General features: G+C 42.1%; 1 protein-coding gene across 3 annotated transcripts in view; it reads left to right on the top strand.

Annotated features, from left to right (window-relative positions):
• Positions 1-7,776, top strand: part of RIPOR2 (RHO family interacting cell polarization regulator 2) — a 243,360-nt gene extending 235,584 nt beyond the window's left edge. For all 3 annotated transcript variants that reach the window (XM_075314675.1, XM_075314678.1, XM_075314676.1), the window contains 2 exons: positions 4,331-5,483; positions 6,548-7,776. In XM_075314675.1, the coding sequence (XP_075170790.1) occupies positions 4,331-4,776 (446 nt within the window). In that variant the 3' untranslated portion in view covers positions 4,777-5,483; positions 6,548-7,776. The remainder of the gene's footprint in view (positions 1-4,330; positions 5,484-6,547) is intronic.
• The last annotated feature ends 11,952 nt before the right edge of the window (positions 7,777-19,728 follow it).

The following is a 19,728-nucleotide window of genomic DNA, read 5'->3' on the forward strand; positions in this document are numbered from 1 at the left end:
CTAAAAAATGGCCCAGGACATTCAGCAACAACCAGCGACCTCACAGCAGGGGCCAGGTTGTTGCTGGATGTCACACACAGCAACATCGCTAGCAACATCGCTGCTATGTCACAAAAGTTGTTCCTTAGCAGCGATGTTGCTAGCGATGTTGCTTAGTGTGAAGTGGCCTTTATTCTCTTAGTCTATAATGAACAATTAGTTTATAGCCTTTTTTTGTACATTTTTTATGTGATGCATCTGTGAACAGTAATAAATGTTGATAAAAAAAACTGTAGCAGTACAAGAAAAAATTGATACTAGTGTAGTTATACCACACCATACCTATAACATTATTTGTTAACACCTATCTCCCCACAGTAATAGCTTTCATCAGTTTCAATTAAGGTTTGCACAGTTTTGATGAGAATAGCACTGCACGCATTTCTATTCTTCCCACCAAATCCTACAGATTTTGGGATGGAGTGTCAACTCTTCTACTATAAAAATTAAGTTTCTTGATATAGAAGTTGCTTGGCCTTGTTGTGAAGTTTGATGTGGCCTGTCATGCTTCGACTTTTCAATAATACCACCCATAGCTGATCGTGTAAAATTTAGATGGGAGGAAGGGCTTCGAATTAACTAGTTACAAAGGTGGCAACTTATTACAGAACCACGCTGGTATACAGTGAGCTCTATAGAACGACCCTTTCTACCACAAATGGTAGCAAATGCGGACTGCAATATAAATATATATATATACATATATATATATATATATATATATAATGTACATATATACAGTGGGTACAGAAAGTCTTCAGACCCCTTTACATTTTTCACTCTGTTTCATTGCAGCCATTTGGTAAATCAAAAAAAGTTCATTTTTCTTTCTCTCATTAATGTACACTCTGCACTCCATCTTGTCAGAAAAAAAATTAGAAATGTAGACATTTTTTGCAAATTTATTAAACAGGAAAAATTGAAATATCACATTGTCATAAGTATTCAGACCCTTTGCTCAGTATTGAGTAGAAGCGCCCTTTTGGGCTAGTACAACTGTGAGTCTTTGGGAATGATGCAACAAGTTTTCTACACCTGGATTTGGGGATCCTCTGCCATTCTTCCTTGCAGATCCTCTCCAGTTCCGTCTGGTTGGATGGTGAACGTTGGTGGACAGCCATTTTAAGGTCTCTCCAGAGATTCTCAATTGGGTTTAGGTCAGGGCTCTGGCTGGGCCAGTGAAGAATAGTCACAGAGGTGTTGTGAAGCCACACCTTTGTTATTTTAGCTGTGTGCTTAGGGTCATTGTCTTGTTGGAACGCTTAGAATTATCACCAAAAAGTTCTATCTTCGTCTCATCAGACCAGAGAATTTTATTTCTCAGTGTCTGGGAGTCCTTCATGTGTGTTTTTGCAAACTGTATGCAGGCAAGAAATTTGCACTGAGGAGAGGCTTCCATCAGGCCACTCTGCCATAAAAGCCCGACTGTTGGAGGGCTGCAGTGATTGTTGACTTTGTGGAACTTTCTTCCATCTCCCTACTGCATCTCTGGAGCTCAGCCACAGTGATCTTGGGGTTTTTCTTTACCTTTCTCACCAAGGCTCTTCTCCCACGATTGCTCTGTTTGGCTGGATGGCCAGGTCTAGGAAGAGTTCTGGTGGTCCCAAACTTCTTTCATTTAAGGATTATGGAGACCACTGTGCTCTTAGGAACCTTGAGTACTGCAGAAATTATTTTCTTCCTTGCCACAATTCTGTCTCTGAGCTTCTTGGGCAGTTCCTTTGACCTCATGATTCTCATTTGGTGTGACATGCACTGTGAGCTGTGAGGTCTCATATAGACAGGTGTGTGCCTTTTTAAATCAAGTCCTATCAGTTTAATTAAACACAGCTGGACTCCAAAGAAGGAATAGAACCATCTCAAGGAGGATCACAAGGATATGGACAGCATGTGACTTAAATATGAGTGTCTGAGTAAAGGGTCTGAATTCTTATGACCATGTGATATTTCAGGTTTTCTTGTTTAATACATTTGGAAAAATGTCTACATTTCTGGATTTTTTTCTGTCAAGATGGTGTGCAGAGTGTACATTAATAAGAAAAAAATGAACTTTTTTTGAATTTACCAAATGGCTGCAATGAAACAAAGAGTGACAAATTTAAAGGGGTCTCAATACTTTCTGTACCCACTGTATATATATATATATATATATATATATATATATATATATATATATATATATATATATATATATATATATATATATATAAATGTTCTACCCAGGTGTGGAAAGGAAATGCATCAAGAATTAAAAATAAAAGTGTTAATAGTTTATTTTTTATCAATTAACAAGATGCAAAGTAAAGGAACAAAAAAACAAATCTAGATCAGATCAGTATTTGTTGTGACAAGTATTAGGGGTAATCCAGCTCATTCGGTGGTAAGACGGCATGCACGGATCAAAACGCTCTGAAAATTGGATAATTGCAGGAAAAGAGTAGGATTCAGCTTCCGTGATGTAATAAAATGAGGGACTTTATTGAATTAAAATTCAAAAAATATACATGACGACATCATGATAGGTAAGGGGGATGACAACGCGTTTTGAATGCAAACAGTGTTCTTTGTCAAGCCAAGTATTTGATGTGACCCACCAAAACAGCATCAATTCATCTAGATTCACATGCACAACGTTAGGGATTTTGTTGGGTCATAGTCACGTGTATGAATATGTATGACCTGTTATACCAGACAGATGATTGTAATCATCATTGTGATATGTAGCTTGAAAGACAGTCATGAACTGAAACAGAAATAATTGGTCTAGTAGGCTTAAAACTTTGTGAGGAACAGCCAAACTTTGTTATAAAGGTGAGGTTGTAGAAGATAGTGTTATTTCACAGGTTATGCACCATGGCAAGACTTAGCACAGCAATAAGACACAAGGTAGATATACTGCATCAGCAAGGTGTCTGCCAGGCAAAGATTTCAAAGCAGCCTGGGGTTCAAGAAGTGCAGATCAAGCTCTTTTGAAGAAGCACCAAGGAATGGGCAACATTGATGACCATAGACACAGTAGTCAGTCAAGGAAACTTAGTGCAGTATATAAAAGACACATTATATTTATTTCCCTTCGAACTTGGTAGATGTCTAGCAGTGCAATCATTCTTTATTATAGTAATAGAGCAACCAATCTTAGATAAGACCAACGTTTCCATCTTGCGGCCCTTCTCAAGATCTCTAAGTAAAGGTTGCCTGGAGGAGTATGTCAGTCAGGCTGAAACAGCTTGCATATTAATTATATTATATTATTATATAACTTGCATACTATTATAACTTGCATTCCTCTCTCCCACGGCTATACATTACTTAAATTGCTGGTCATGATATCGTTCCCCTGTGACCGTTCACTCTCCCACAACTATCATGGACTATGAATTTTTGATTCTATTGCCAATTGCCATATCTTAAACATCTTGACTTACTCTATACTTCATATGTTCACCTCTCCCACGGCTACTGACGGCCTACTTATTGTATTGTTTCATCATATTATATGCTCCCCTTGACACAGTGGTAGTTGTTTTTAACTTTTGTCTTACTACTGTTTTGCGTGTGTTTTTTCTTTAATACACTATTTATTTGCAAATACACTCGATTGTTCTCCTTTGTTATATATATATATATGTGTGTATACATAGTAAATATTAAGGCTACTTTACACGCTGCGATATTGGTCCCGATATCGCTAGCGTGGGTACCCGCCCCATCTGTTGTGCGACACGGGAAAATCGCTGCCCATGCCGCACAACATCGCGTAGACCCGTCACACATACTTACCTGCCCGGCGACGTCGCTGTGACCGGCGAACCGCCTCCTTTCTAAGGGGGCGGTCCGTGCGGCGTCACGACGACGTCACTGAGCGGCCGCCCAATAGAAGTGGAGGGGCGGAGATGAGTGGCCGGAACATCCCGTCCACCTCCTTCCTCATAGCGGCCGGGAGGCAGGTAAGGAGAGCTTCCTCGTTCCTGCAGTGTCACACATAGCGATGTGTGCTGCCGCAGGAGCGACGAACTACATCGTTACTGCTGCAGTAACGATAATCGAGAATGGACCCCCATGCTACCGATGAGTGATTTTGCACGTTTTTGCAACGATGCAAAATCGCTCATCGGTGTCACACGCAGCAACATCGCTAATGCGGCCGGATGTGCGTCACAAATTCCATGACCCCAACGACTCCGCATTAGCGATGTCGCAGCGTGTAAAGCCCCCTTTACTCTAATTTTATGCCTTATTATTTGTATAGAGTAAGATTAGTTAACTGACTCTATTTTCTTTTTATTTTAAGGAGAAGATGGACGGCAGGCATATGAAGTTCTTCGAAGAGCAACTCCTGCCGGAAGTGGAAGACAGGCATCTAAATGCCCTGAGAAAGGGTCTCCAGAGACAGAGGATGGAAACAAGGCTCATGATTGTCCTAAGAGAGCTGCTCCAGAAGGGGACGATGATGGACGGGGACATGAATGTATTGAAAAATCTGATCTAGAAGAAGATGGAGGGCAAGCACATGAATATCTGGAGGAAGTGACTTCAAGTGGAGACGATGGAAGATGGGTACATGAATGTTTACAGAAAGCTGCTTCAAATGGAGAAGATGGAAAGCAGGCACATGTATGCCCTGATAAAGTAACTCAAGCGACTGAAGATGGAAGGCAGGACTTAGAAGAAGAAATTACTCCAGAAGTCATCACCATAGAAGAGCACAGAGTCCCAGCTACAGCCACTGCTTTTTAGTGATCCGTAGGTTACTATTGAATATTGGAATTGGATTATATCTGCCTTTAGAAGTTGGTGCTGTATCCAGTAGAAAAATATTAATAATGTATGCATTGTTGTATATTGGCCAATGTGAATTTGTTATAAATCTTAGCATTGTAATGTCTTGAGATTTACATCATTACCACAATTCTTTAGTGCTGAGCTGGCAGAAGATACTATAAATCACCATCAGTCCAACAATTTGTATTTCTTCATTTAATCCATTCTGTTTTCATTTGCTGTTGATAATCATATTTACAGATTGTGGTTAAAGCTGTTACCCAGGATAAGAAAAATTATATTTTTTTTTAAGAAACTTTGCTTATGTTTTGTATTTCAATTTAATTAACTTCATTGTAGACAACCCCAACAGCCTTAGCCATGCAACCAGGATTTTATATAGTAGTATTGTATCTTTGACAAATATCTCCAAATATATTCTGATTTGTAAATTGTATTTTTTTTCATCTATTTGTATCTATGTTTCCTATCCAAGAGTCACTTTTTGCTTAGTACATTTGACGCTAGTGCTCTAAGTCATGTTCCTTGCTTGTCATGTTGACCTACTATTGAACCACAATTGCGACGATTACTGTAATTGTATCTAAAATGATGAAACGCCATGAAAGCAAGAGGATTCAGCAGCCGCACAGTTGGCGAAAACATTTAAGCTAAACATTAAGGCTACTTTCACACTTGCGTTGAACGGTATCCGTTGCATTGCGTTGTGTAACGGATGCAACGGATGTGTTGCATATAGTGACACAACGGATGCAACGGATGCTGCAAAACAACGCAATTCGTTTTGATTTTTTTTTTTTTTTTTCCGGTTTTACCAGCGGCAGACTATAGTGAACGATCAGCTGATCGTTCCCTGCAGCCGGCCGCTGGGTGATCAGCTGATTGCTCCCAGTAGCCGGCCGCCGGGTGATCAGCTGATCGCTCCCGCCCGCCGGGTGATCAGCTGATCGCTCCCTGCAGCCGGCCGCCGGGTGATCAGCTGATCGCTCCCTGCAGCCGGCTGCCGGGTGATCAGCTGATCGCTCCCGGCCGCCGGGTGATCAGCTGATCGCTCCCTGCAGCCGGCCGCCGGGTGATCAGCTGATCGCTCCCTGCAGCCGGCTGCCGGGTGATCAGCTGATCGCTCCCGGCCGCCGGGTGATCAGCTGATCGCTCCCTGCAGCCGGCCGCCGGGTGATCAGCTGATCGCTCCCTGCAGCCGGCTGCCGGGTGATCAGCTGATCGCTCCCGGCCGCCGGGTGATCAGCTGATCGCTCCCTGCAGCCGGCCGCCGGGTGATCAGCTGATCGCTGTCACTTGCCGGCGCCCGGGCATGCCGGCGGGCGGGCGCTCAGCTGAGCGCTGTGACTTGCCGGCGGCCGGGCATGCTGGTGGCCGGTCATTCAGCTGAGCGCTGTCGCTTGCCGACGGCCGGGCGCTCAGCTGAACGTTCGGCCACCGCGAGCCAAAATAAAGTTTGATTTAAAAAAAAAAAAAAAAAAAAAAGAGCATGCGCAGTGAAATCCAGAGGATTCCGCTGCTCAAAATAACGTTACATGCTGCGTTCCTCCCGCTGGGCGGAAGCAACGGAGCGTCGCCCAGCGGAAGCAACGCAGCTCCTTTTGGTACAATCCGTCAACCATACAAGTCTATGGGAAACAGCGGAATCCGTTAACGGATTCCGCTGTTTCCCAAAAGGGCGGATTGTAACGGAAGGAAAATAACGCAAGTGTGAAAGTACCCTAAGATGTAGTTTAAGACCACATCAAAATAGGCACATTAGCTCATTCAGTATAACCTCCCACCCACTGCAGAAAATGGATTGAAATATACAGATTTGCAGGCATCCTGAGCGTGGTCATAATGTGGGATTATTAAAGGAAGATGATGGCACTACAATGTTTGACCTGCTCGTATAATATGTCTGTATACTTGCCCCAGCTGCCTGGAACAATAAGAGCTTTTCCACCATCCTTGCTCAAAACAATACAGGGTATACTGCCATACACATTTTTCATCCACAATGCTCACACTAAGTAATAATTCTATATTTTGTAAAATGTATCTAGTGATAAAGAATGATGCTTTTTATTTGTAATTTTGCACCAATTTTCTAATGGGCACTTTTGTAAATACATTTTCCTATTAGATGGATGGACCCTTGTATCAGACTACAGATAGCTATTTATGTCTGCATTTCTGAGCGCATATTCCTTTTAAAATATATATATTTGTATTTGATGTTGAAGACATTAGCAACACTCGTGTTCAATCAAATATCATCCATTATTGGTCACAGCAGCCAATCGCTGTGCTGTTTACCTCAGTCCAACCACTGAGCTCAGTGATTGGCTGCAGCGGTGACGCAAGCTGTCAACGTGACATCTCCGATGCCGCCAAAACACTGAGACCTGAGCAGCATCAGAAAGCCGGAGCTGGATCCGGCAAGAGTGAACACCATCTGATTCTGTTATTTTACTTTATAGGAAAAAGAAGATGAGTCTTCCGATTTTAAAAACCAGTGATATATCGAATTTAATATATCGATTCATTTATTCTCCTTGAAGATAAACCTCCGCAAGCAGAGAGGCTTACTCCACTCTCCCAGTTAAAGGGAATCTGTCAGGTGATTTTCTAGTACAAAACTATTGTATCCTGGAATAGAGTTTGGGCAGCCATTTCAGTATTAGTACTTTTATTGCTCTACCTTCTTCTGTTATCTTGCTGTAAGGCCCGGTGAATTCAGAGTTGCTCGACGACTATTCAAGCATATGTAAATCAAAACTGAATATTCACTGCTTGCCACAACCATCTCGCCCATGCTGGCATGAGTGATAGTAAAAATCTTTACTGTCATTTACTATCACTCCCGAGCATGGAAATCAGTGCATAGTCAGTTTGGATTTACATATGCCTGACTAGCCAACACATGACACTGAAGTCTCCGGGTCTTACAGCAAGATTACAGAAGAAAGTAGAGCAATAAAAGTTACTGATCCTAAAAGGACTGTCATTGCCCTATTTCAGGATGACATTAGTTTTCTACTAAAAAATTCACCTGACAGATTCCCTTTAAGAATAGATGTACACTCAACCGAACCAAGTGTGTATATGTATGGGGCGTCAGGACAGAGCGAGCTGTTGGCTGAATGGGCATTCAGCTGACAGCTATTAAATGGGTCCCCTTAGAGTGTGGATGAATCATCTTACAATTCACCGACCTACTGTTGTTTGCTTGCTGCCTTTTTAAGAAGAGCCACTCAACATCTCTCTGTATAGTTCTAGTTCAGATTTGTGAAAGTCTCCAGAATATGATCTGTAGAGTGAAACAGTCAATCCAATAAATCCCTGGATAGGTGACACAAACTTTGAAACATGATTAGGTTCAATGGACTAAACTGTAATTATATATTTACTTTAGTCCTTGCACAATATTCACTATGGAACTGAATTCCCACAGTCCAGTTTATTCTGGTTCTGAGAATGACATCCTATTGGTGATCGTGTGATTCTTCTAAATCACAGTCAGCATGCAATGTGCAGTCTTAGGAACTCTGTTACTAAACCAGCCTACAGCTTAAACAAATTATGTTATTAAAGTGGTTGTTGTAATTGGGCTGCCTACTGACTTTCATTTTAAAGGGAATCTTTCACTAGGTTTTTGCCACATAATGTGAGAGCATCATCATGTAGGGACAGAGACCCTGATTCTTATAATGTGAGATGCTGTCATGCGCTTTCTGGATTACTACTACGGTGTCGAACTCTGCCCACATTGCAAAGTCCAACAGGCAACCTGGCCTCTCTTTAGTGTTCAGCTCTGCTGGGCATCAGCTGAGTTGTTTCACTGTTCAGAGCCATGCAGGAGCAGTGTGCAATTCTTCTGAGAGCCAGGTTGCTGATTACCATCCACAGCTGCTCCCTTCCTATTTAAGGCTGGGGGGTATAGTAGGAGACCGCCGAAGATAGCATTAGCAATCCCGGTCTCAGTGGTTGTCAGTTCATGGTGAACAACAGTTGCTTTTTTGCGTGGTTTGAACGTTACCCAGTTGTGAGTTTTTCCCTACCCTTTTCTTTATTCCCCTGTACACATATTTTCTCTCCAATTGCACTGTTTGAGTGCAGTGTGAATAAGGGTTTGTGTTCTCTTGTCTGTGTCTTTTCTGTGGGGTTTTGTTACTGGGTTTCCGGCCCACTTCTAGGTTGGGGGGGGAGTAAGATCAGGGCTCGGACAGAATACATGGTCACGTTGGGGGCTCGGACCTGGCTACCATGAAGCTTACCTCCGAGATAAAGGATAGCGCAGGGTCTCGAATCTAAGAGCTAGTTTAGTAACTTCTAATCCAACAGTACATTCCCCATGACAGCTACTTGCTTTACTTTTGATATCACTTTATCAACCGGAGATGAGCACTTGAGGACTAATGAAACTGCTGCCATGTAGTCTTCCATATTTATAGGCTCTCTATTACCCGGCCCCACCACTGATTGGCAGCTTTCTGCCTTTGCACAGGGCACACAGCAAGTTGTTGCTCGTTGTGTGGGCTGGATTATACAGAGCTCAGCTTTCAGATAACTGGTACAACAGTGATTTTATCAAATTTGCAGCAGGCATCCCTATAAGTAACACATCGCTGGAATTTGGATCTCTGCCCCTACATCATTCTGCTCTCAGATGGGAGGTAACACAAATCTGGTGATAGATTCCCTTTAACTGCTGCAAATATGCTCCCAAATCTATAAAGTGCTATAGTATTATTATAAACACTGCTGATTACTGAGTTTTAATCCAGGAGAATGCTAAATGATCGTGAAGATCACCCTTCATATATGGTTGAGATCAATGCCCTAAAGATGCAATATGTTCACTGAAAGATACAGACGCTGTTCACAGCTCCTAAGTGAGGCTCCACTAGGATGGAAATAGTGTTGATATTATTTTGTGTACTGAGAACATTTCTATTTATTCAGGGATATTCAGGTTTCTGTACGGAATGTTTGTAATGTAAATAAATGTTAACGCGCTCAACTTTTTCAAGCAGATGAAAGTCACAAGGAGTCTGGTACTTCTAGAACATTGCCCTTGAAGTCAATTCTTTGTCATAATGTAACCAACAAGTAAGAGGTTTCCACGCACCTTGGCTTATAAACAAAAGCTTGTGATGCTTTGATATGGCCAGGAGTAATGGATGAGGCATTGTTACTTGTCTTCTATACAGTCTGCAGTGTTGTGCTATGCTGTAATGCTTTGTAAAAACAGTTTCAGCATTAACATTTGCCAAGACACTTGGCAGAACCGTTTTTTTTCTAAAGTTAGGAACCATGTATATTTATTGATAGAATATATCCTTATTATTACATTATTTGTCTCTATTGTTCATGGTTTTATTTAACAGGAACAAATTAAGATATATCAGAGTTACTTTAGATAGTTGATTTCAAGGTCTGTGAAGCTTGCTGGTCCTTGGAAAGGATTAATGTTAAATTCCCTGCAGTGTCTTGTTCTATTGCATGAGGTGACTCCTCGTTCGGACTGACCTGTGCTATTGTGCCTTTTTAGATCCGCAGTATTTGTACTAAGCCTATTTTCCTTTGTGTATAAGGTACAATAAAGACTATTTTGAAATACTAGCATATAGTGTCCATTGTCGTTTTTATGTTAGAAAAAAAGGTGGATAATACCTTTATATTAGAAGGGGCCCTTGAAAATAAGCCACTACTGACACCACAAGATGTAGATAGGTTAGGGATCGGCCATCATTATGAGATTGGTGGGGGTCCGATGCCAGCCATCCCACTAATCAGCTTACGTCTGCCTCAAAAAGGGTTGAATGTATGTAACGAACAGAATGGAACACAGCAGTTGTAGACACTGTTCAGTACTGCTGAGTAATGCGGGTGGGCATCACCTTCTCGTCACCCCATGCCAAAGTTTAGGAAATTAAATAGATCCGGTAAATTCTAACAATTTGCAGTTCCCTTCATACGAATCACCATAAGAGTATATACTTGCAGTCATGCGCGCGACCTCACTCAATACAAGTGAATTGAGCAAGGCTGAATGTCTTGTCAGAATGTGACCGTCTTTAATATCGTATGGGGCCTCATAGGGAAACATTTCTAAAGTGAAGAGAACCCAAAGGGAGACATATTTTATTGTTTTGGATACTTTAACTCTGAAGGGAACATAAGGCAGGTACTGTTACTATGTAGGGCACCTTGGTGGCACTATCACTCTTTTTCTTCTTCATCTAGCACCATTGTGTAATTGCAGGGAAATGTGGGGAGCGTGCTCTACGAGTGATCAGTCATAGATATCAGTGTATTGCAATCTGCAGAGATGAGCTGCGGTTGTAAGAAGCCATAGTGGTCTCTGCCAGATACACTGACAAGCAAAAGGGTAACAATGTTTTGAACTTTTGAATTTCAGGCTCCATACCGCACCATCCACTACAGCTTTCAACGTAAGACTACCTTCATTTTATATACAATCATCTTGACTATCTCATACATACAGTTGAAACCAGAAGTTTACATACACCATCTAAAAAGACACATCTGCATGTTTTTGCTCACTATCTGTCAAGAAATCAGAATACGCCTTTCCGTTTTAGGTCAATTAGGATTATCAAAATTATTTATATTTGCCAAATGCCAGAATAATGAGAGAGAGAGTTTTAAGGCATTTTATGACATACAACTACAAGACTGAACAAGTATTGCTTGTTTGGAAAGGTTCCCATGAAAAAGCCTTTTCTTTCTTGGAAAAAAAAAGGCAAACAGAAGAAAAGCAAGGCAGCACAGTTTGCTAAGTTTTACCTGAACAAACTACAATAATTTTAGAGCAATGTCCTTTGTACAGACAGAAACAAAATGGAGATGACTGGTCATAAAGCCCTGCACTACAATTTATGAAAACCATACTCCGTGGATCTGCACAAACGCCTAATACGAACTGTCAAGAATGGTGGTAGAAGGTAGTGATGAGCGAACCTGAGGTTCGATTGTTGAACCGAACACCAACTTAAAAATTCAAGGTTCGGGGTTAGGATGCTTTGAAGGTCACTCGAGTGAGCATCACTGTGCTCAGGTACGCTTGGTGCTCAGCCCTGTGTGAGCCGATTGCAGTGTTTGAACGGCTCACACTGGGGGTGTCAACAGCGTGATTACATGTAGTGTGCTACCCAAAAATATGTTTGAAAAAGCCCACCCTCCCCCGAAAGTGATCTGCTTTTTGTTGGCTGTGTGTGGGCGGAGACTGAAACTGCCAATCAGTTACTTGCTCTGGTGTTCTGGTTAAGCTCGAGCCAGTGGAGGGCCGTCTCGTTTTTTGCCAGCAAAACAAACCTCCATGGAAACACTCATCTCTAGTAGAAGGGTGATGATTTGGCCTTCTTTTGCAATCACAGGACCTGGGCACCTTCTGTCACATAGGTCTCTCAAAGTCACTTCAAATGTGATGTGGTCCCTAAAAAATGGTTTTCTAAATTTTGTTGGAAATGAGAAATCGCTGATGAACTTTTAACCCTTGTAACTTCCTAACAAAACAAATTATGTTTCAAAAAATGGGGCTGATGTAAAGTAGACATCTGGGAAATGTTATTTATTAAAGAAGTTGTTCGACCACAAAATCCAGATTTTTTAAGCTAATCTGTGCTGTATTGTCTTTTAAAACACCACTATATTGTTTTTTTTGTTTCTAACTTTTGTTCCTCTTGAATTATCACTTTATTCTCTGCAGCCACTTTATTTACTTGCAGCTTAACCAAACATGAGACCTCCCTGTGCTAGATTGCCAAACTTCACTGGCACGGTCTCACTGTCCAGCCATGTCCTCTGCCCGCCCTCTGCACACTCATTGCCTGTCAGTAATCTGCCCCAGAACCTGATAGATAAATGAACACTGTGTAATGAAAACAATATATATGGCACCTCATGTGAGTCTATAGTAGATATATATATATATATATATATATATATATATATACATACACACATATACAGTTCTGGAAAAAATTGAGACCACTTCCAAATTTTCAGGTTTTCTGATTTTTCTCTTTATAGGTATATTTGAGTAAAATGTAAATTGTTCCTTTATTCTATAAACTACTGACAACATGTCTCCGAATTTCCAAGCAAAAAATTTTGTATGTATTTTCTGAAAATGGGAAACTATCCATCTTCCTCTTGATTACATTCCAGAAATTTTGAATGGGGTTCAGGTCTGGAGATTGGGCTGGCCATGACAGGGTTTTGAAGTGGTGGTCCTTAATCCACAAATTGCTTGACCTAGCTGTGTTGCATGGCGCATTGTCCTGCTGGAAAAAACAGTCCTCAGAGTTGGGGAACATTACCTGAGCAGAAGGAAGCAACTGTTTTTCCAGGATAACCTTGTATGTGGCTTGATTTATACGTCCTTTGCAAAGACGTTTGTTGAATTTTCTTTACCTAATTTTCAGCTTTGCCCCACACGTGGTCGTCTAATGGTTAGATGGAGACCTGGAGAGGCGTACAAGCTACAGTTTTTTGCACCCACTGTGAAATTTGGTGGAGGATCAGTGATGATCTGAGGATTCTTCAGCAAAGCTGGAATTCGGCAGGTTAATCTTTGTGAAGGATGTATGAATCAAGCCGCATACAAGGTTATCCTGGAAAAACAGGAAACAAAAAAATAAGCACAAAGGAAATAAATGTGGGTATAAGAAAACATGAGTAATTACAATAATTATCTGGGAGAAATGCTTAACTTTCTGGAACAATTTCCAGGGTGCCAACACTTTGTAGCTACAACTGCATTGTATATGTGGAATGAGTATTCTTTCTTCCTATGGTAACTGTTTTGACCTTAGTTTCATCATTCTTTAGTCGGATTAGTGTTAATGTCTCATTTTCTTGCTGTTAAATTAGAATAGTTCAATGGCTTTCTGTTAATGTTTATCAATAGTTTGTATTCATCCAGCTCATTAACATGTGCTTCAGTTAAATCATGGACCAATGCACAGACCTGATCTTTTTTTGGATAAAGTAATCTCATTTAAATTTGTTGCCTTCAACTTAAAAGAAATGTAGAAACTTGGAAGGTTAGGCTACAATCCGGTGTGTGCCTGATGCAACGGATCCGGCGCAGATTGTGTAAAACTGATGTGACTGATCCGGTAAAAAAACGGATCCGTTGTAGCAGTTTGTACCGAGAATCCAGCTGTGGCCGCAGATAATCTGAGTGACGTCACCACTGATTGCGCGGCTCACTCCAGTCACCCGGGCGACTTGCTGTCATAGTTGGGAGAATCCAGCGGTGGTCACGGGTAACCTGAGTGACGTCACTGCTGACAGCAGGACTCACTTCAGTTGCTCTGTGGAGATCACAGTGAGCGGTGGTGTTCTACTGCCGTTCCTCTCAGTTTCCGATGTAGCAGAGCTAAAAGCATCGTGGGCCTTGTGTGGATTACGTCGGACCTGGAGGGGTATTTGGAGATTTTAATAAAGTGGTGAAAGAGGGTGTTTTTTGCCTTTTATTTAACATAAAGGATTTTTCAGTGTTTGTGTTTATTTACTTTCACTACAGATTAATCATGCAAGGTGTCTCATAGACGCCTGCTATGATTAACCTAGGACTTAATGGCAGCCCATAGCTGGCACTAACTCCTTATTACCCCGATTGCCACCGCACCAGGCCAATTCGGGATGAGCCGTGTAGAGTCCCAGGACTGTTGCATCTAATGGATGCGGCATTTCCGGACGGCTGCTGGCTGATATTTTTAGGCTGGGAGGCTACCCATAATGTGGGGCTCCCCATCCTGAGAATACCAGCCCTGAGCCGTGTGACTTTACCTTGGCTGGTATCAAAATTGGGGGGGGGACCGCACGCCGTTTTTTTAAACTATTTATTTTACTGCAATATTCAGACCCGCCCACTGGCGGTTGTGATTGGTTGCAGTGAGACAGTTGGTGGGGGTGTCTGACTGCAACCAATCATAGGCAACGGTGGGCAGGGGAAGCAGTGAATAGAGACAGACAGCGAGAGAGAGACCGACAGAGAGATATTTTCTAACCAGAAAGGAATTAATACATTTGAGCATGCTCAGTTAAAAAAACGGATCCGTTGGTGAAATGCGTTTTTGCCGCATGACGTCTGATCCGGCGCAGTGCATTTTTTTGCTGGTGACAAAAAAACGTTCCCTTATGCTCCTTTCCGGAAGCCGGACACAGAAATTTTGCAGGATCTGGCGCACACCGGATGAAACGCAAGGGCATCAGGCACAATCCGGCGTTAATACAATTCAATGGGGATAAAAACACATCCGGCGCTGGATCCGTTTTATCCAGTATTTGCTGGATTGTGCCTGACAGCAAAAGCCGGATGTGTGAAAGCAGCCTTAGATAAGAACTTCAACTGGACTGTAACGGTATGTGAACACTAAATGTTTTCAAGTTGGTCAAAAATTATACTTTTTCTAGTGGAAGCAGCTTCAGGAAACTCTCTTTGAGGAATTCTTTTCCTGAAGGTTTTTTTTTATTATTTGCAGTCTTCTGATTGACTGAAACTAGTTACTTGCCAAATTAGATATGATTCATACTTCATAAATTTCAAAGACAGATTTCAAAGAAGTGACATGCACTTTCTTTTTCCCATCATGCAGTGTGTCTGGGGATATTATACACAGGGGCATTGTGTGTGGGTATATTACACAGAGGGGCAGTGTGTGGTGGGATCTTATACATGGGGCAGTGTGGAAGACATATTATGGAGAGGGGCAGTGTGTGGTGGGATTTTATACATGGTGCAGATATTATGGAGAGGGGCAGTGTAGAGGGTGTGTTATGCAAGGTTTGAGTGGTGGAGTAGGATATGGGGTGTAGTCTGGGCAGAGTCTCAAGGGAGACAAAAAAATTTGCCAGTATGAGGCCCTGAAATTCCTAGTGGCGGCCCTGTTAGCATAAATCCCACTGTAAATAGCTGGATGCATTTTTTGCACATTACCCTCCCTTCCCTTGTAATGTGCAATCTGTACATCCAGATATTGATCCCCCCTTTCCCCTACAAATAGATGGATGCATTTTCTGCACATTGCCCACCTCCCTCTTTATCTGGATGGACAATAAAAAGCAGTTAATCATTAATGAGTGACGTGCACATTTTTACATTTCCCCACTTTAAGGCCCCCTTCACACATCAGTGATTCCGGTACGTATGACATCCATTTTCATACGTACCGGAGACACGGACATATGCAGACCCATTAAAATCAATGGTTTTGCGCACACATCAGTGTTTTCACGTGGACCGTGTGTCCGTATGGAGCACATGCGTGTCCGTATGGAGCACACTCGTGTCCGTGTGTTCCACATGGAGACAAGACCATTTTTCTCTGGCAGCACTGATGTCACAGGGACCGCATACTGATGTGATCCGTGTGACATCAGGGTGACACGTACCGGAGAAATCACGTGTCTTTAAAATAAGATGATTCGCTATACTCACCTGTCTCCAGCGTTGATGTCTTCGGCACTGCTGTCTCTTGCTTCAGGGCCCACTCATTATGCTCATGAATATTCACTATACCGCAAACTTTGAAGCAGCAGCGCCAGAGACATCAGCACCGGGGACAGCAGTTCAGGGGACAGGTGAGTAAAAAGTTCCTGCTCTCCATGTGCTATCACAGATAGCACATGGTGAACACTAGTGTGCCAAAATCACGGCCCACGGATGGGCCATACACACCTTCAACATGGCTGTGCAAAACAAGAACGTTTTTCATGAACATGTGAAGGAGGCCTTAAATAGCTGAAGCCTGGATCTATTTTAAAGTAGGGAGGTGGCATGGGAACACATTAAAATGAAAGAAGTTACTTAATGTTAATACTACTATCACTAAATTAATTCTAATCACCGCACACTCAGAAGTATTTTGCAAAAAGTATTCAAAGATTATTAACAAATGTGGTACAGTGCAGTTACTGCCCTGTACCACATTTGTTAATAAACTTTGAACACTTTTTTTCAAAATACTTCTGAGTGTGCGGTGATTAGAATTTATTGTATACGTGGGATTCTCATCCCCTCTAGCAGCACATCTATCCTGAATGAGTGCACGCCATACAGAATATTTAGCTCCAATACTACTATCACTGCCGGACCCGGCTCACTGTCTCCAGAGGCAGCGTTCACAGCTCCAATATCAATGCCGAGTGAGCAGACAAGGGTCAACCGAACCAATGGCTTCCAGCGGTGTAAAGCTTCTTTCTGGCTGGGAAGCTAAATCCGCCAGGGGGCGTGCTCGTGCAAATTCAGCCAGAAAGTGAAGCTGGCAACAGAGCAGGAAGTACACGGTCTGTACACATCGCTGACATTTAGGCACATACCCCGGGCAGCTGTCGTAAGGCAGCGGGTCCCCTCCCCAGTCACATGGCCTGCCACCATTGGCAGTACACCACTGCCTGAAACAGGAGTTATCAAAGCCTTTGGCTGTACTTTTCTAGGGATATCCAGCTTCTTCTAGGTGGGAGACACTTCACACTTCAGATGTGTACAGTATGTGCAAAGTCCAACTGCAAATGCATCTGTTAGATAAATGAACTTGCCTGTTTAACTGTAGTTACATTTTCCCAGGCCTGTTATATGCTTGGGTTAAATATATATCAAAGCTCTTGGAAATTGTGACACGCTCCTTTGAAGCAATGTTTAAAGGACTCATTTAGATTTTTCTCCATTTCATAACATATCGACCAGATAGTCTATACGCAGATTAGTGTCTCTGTAAATGTCAGCCTATACTTTGTGATATAATCTATAGAAGATAGGATTTGTTTAAAAAATACACGTCTTCACAATATAAAGCCAATGGTAAAACTCACGCATCACTTATCAACCTGTGGTGCCTGTACTAAACAAAGAACCTTGGTTTATCTTGATCAATATTTACCTACATGGCAAATGTTTAGCTACAAACCTAAACTAAAAGGTCAGTGTCCATCACCAAGAAAACAGCGGATAGATGTATCCATTAATAGCTTATCTTCTCAAAACCCCAAATGGAGTGTGCAGTCACTGAACTGATAGAGGCAAATATTCTGCAGCCTTCTCAAATTCCAGAAATGAACTAATCCAACAGATTTAGAAAAAGGAAAGTGAGGATGTTTTATGGTATTCAATGGTTTTTATATATGTTCAAGGACTAAAGTTTAGGGCTACTTAGTTTGCTGCAGAAGTCAGGTGACCAAAGGGCACTATGTGTGTCTGCTATACTGTAGTGCAAAGCAAGACCCTATTCACTTGTTTTGTACTATGAGGTAGCAGTGACACATAGCGCCCTTTGGTCACCTGACTTCTGCAGGAAACTAAGTAGGCCTAAAGCCCGCTTTATGCACTACAATATATCTTACGGTGTCGGCAGGGTCACGTCTTAAGTGACGCACATCCGGCATCGTAAGGTACATTGTAGTGTGTAACAGCTACATGCGATTGCGAATGAACGGTAAAACGTTCATCGCACGCACGTCGTTCAATCCTTATGAATTGAACGTCAGGTTGTTCATCGAACCCGGGGTAGCACACATCGCAGTGTGTGACACCCCGGGAACGATGAACAGATCTTACCTGCGTCCTGCGGCTCCCGGCCAGCAATATGGAAGGAAGGAGGTGGGCGGGATGTTTACGTCCCGCTCATCCTCCACCCCTCCGCTTCTATTGGCCGGCTGCCGCGTGATGTCGATGGGACGACGAACGTCCCTCCCACTCCAGGAAGTGGATGTTCGCCGCTCACATCGAGGTCGTATGGTCGGGTAAGTACGTGTGACGGGGGTTAATCGTTTGTGCGGCACATTCAACAAAATTGAACGTGCCGCACATACGATGGGGGCGGTTACGATCGCATACGATATCGTATGCAGAATCGTAACATGTAAAGCAGGCTTTAGCTTTAGTCATTGTACCTATATAAACCATTTTGACTGCGACAAACAAGTTGCAACAAGTCCAACTTCCTTGGATTTTTAGTGACTGGCTTGTCGCAGTACCCTTGGTGTTCCAAATTCGACCACATTCACTTGTATTGCACTGTAGCAAGAACACCTAGTGAATGTTGATCGTCATCAAAGTTGCCATGTAGACCCAGCGTAACAGATATGGATATCTTTTTTTTTTTTTTGTTTATATACATAAATTGTTGAATGAAAATTATTTTCAGTAGAATTTAATTGAAGATGTTCTTTTGTTCAGCCTTAATGGCTTCTAGAAATCACAGTGCATAGTGGACCACAGACCTAGAATGAGTTGACCACTATTTATTTTAAAACGGGACCCTTGATGCATAATTGTCAAAACTATTAAAACCTAGACCCTACAGGACCCTTGCCGTTTCACGGGAATGCTGCTCTTTGTCCCTCAGTGGTCAAGTTTCTTTCTCTTCCAATAGGGGAGGTTGGCGAAGGGGGAACACAGGCAGCAGAACTGATGAACAGTGTGAGTCCGGTATATGACCATGTTTTTATATAGATAAATGACTGAGGGTTGAATTAAAAAATAATAAGTGTAAGAACACTTTAATCATGAACCTGATAGGGAACTAATTTGATCATGTGTACCTTCTCTCAAACCATCATGAAGGGGCTGAGCTATAACCACATCAATGTTTATGCTCTAAAAATATCATAGACATTAGTTTTGAGCAAAACTGGACCAACTTGCCAACTAATAACTATTGAATCAGATCAATTTTTTTTTTTTTTGGCGGGGGAGGGGCATAAATCTGAAGTGCTGTATTTTGTGTCATACAAGGAGTAGGATGGGTGCGACACGACCAGTAAAGTAATGATTAAAGGGAATCTATCACCAGGTTTTTTCCACCTAATCTGAAAGCTGCATAATGTAAAGACAGAGACCCTGATTCCGATGAAGTGTCACTTACTGAGCTGCTTGCTGTAGTTTTT

Source organism: Anomaloglossus baeobatrachus, chromosome 6 (genome assembly GCF_048569485.1).
Source record: "Anomaloglossus baeobatrachus isolate aAnoBae1 chromosome 6, aAnoBae1.hap1, whole genome shotgun sequence".
NCBI classification, from domain to species: Eukaryota; Metazoa; Chordata; class Amphibia; order Anura; family Aromobatidae; genus Anomaloglossus; species Anomaloglossus baeobatrachus.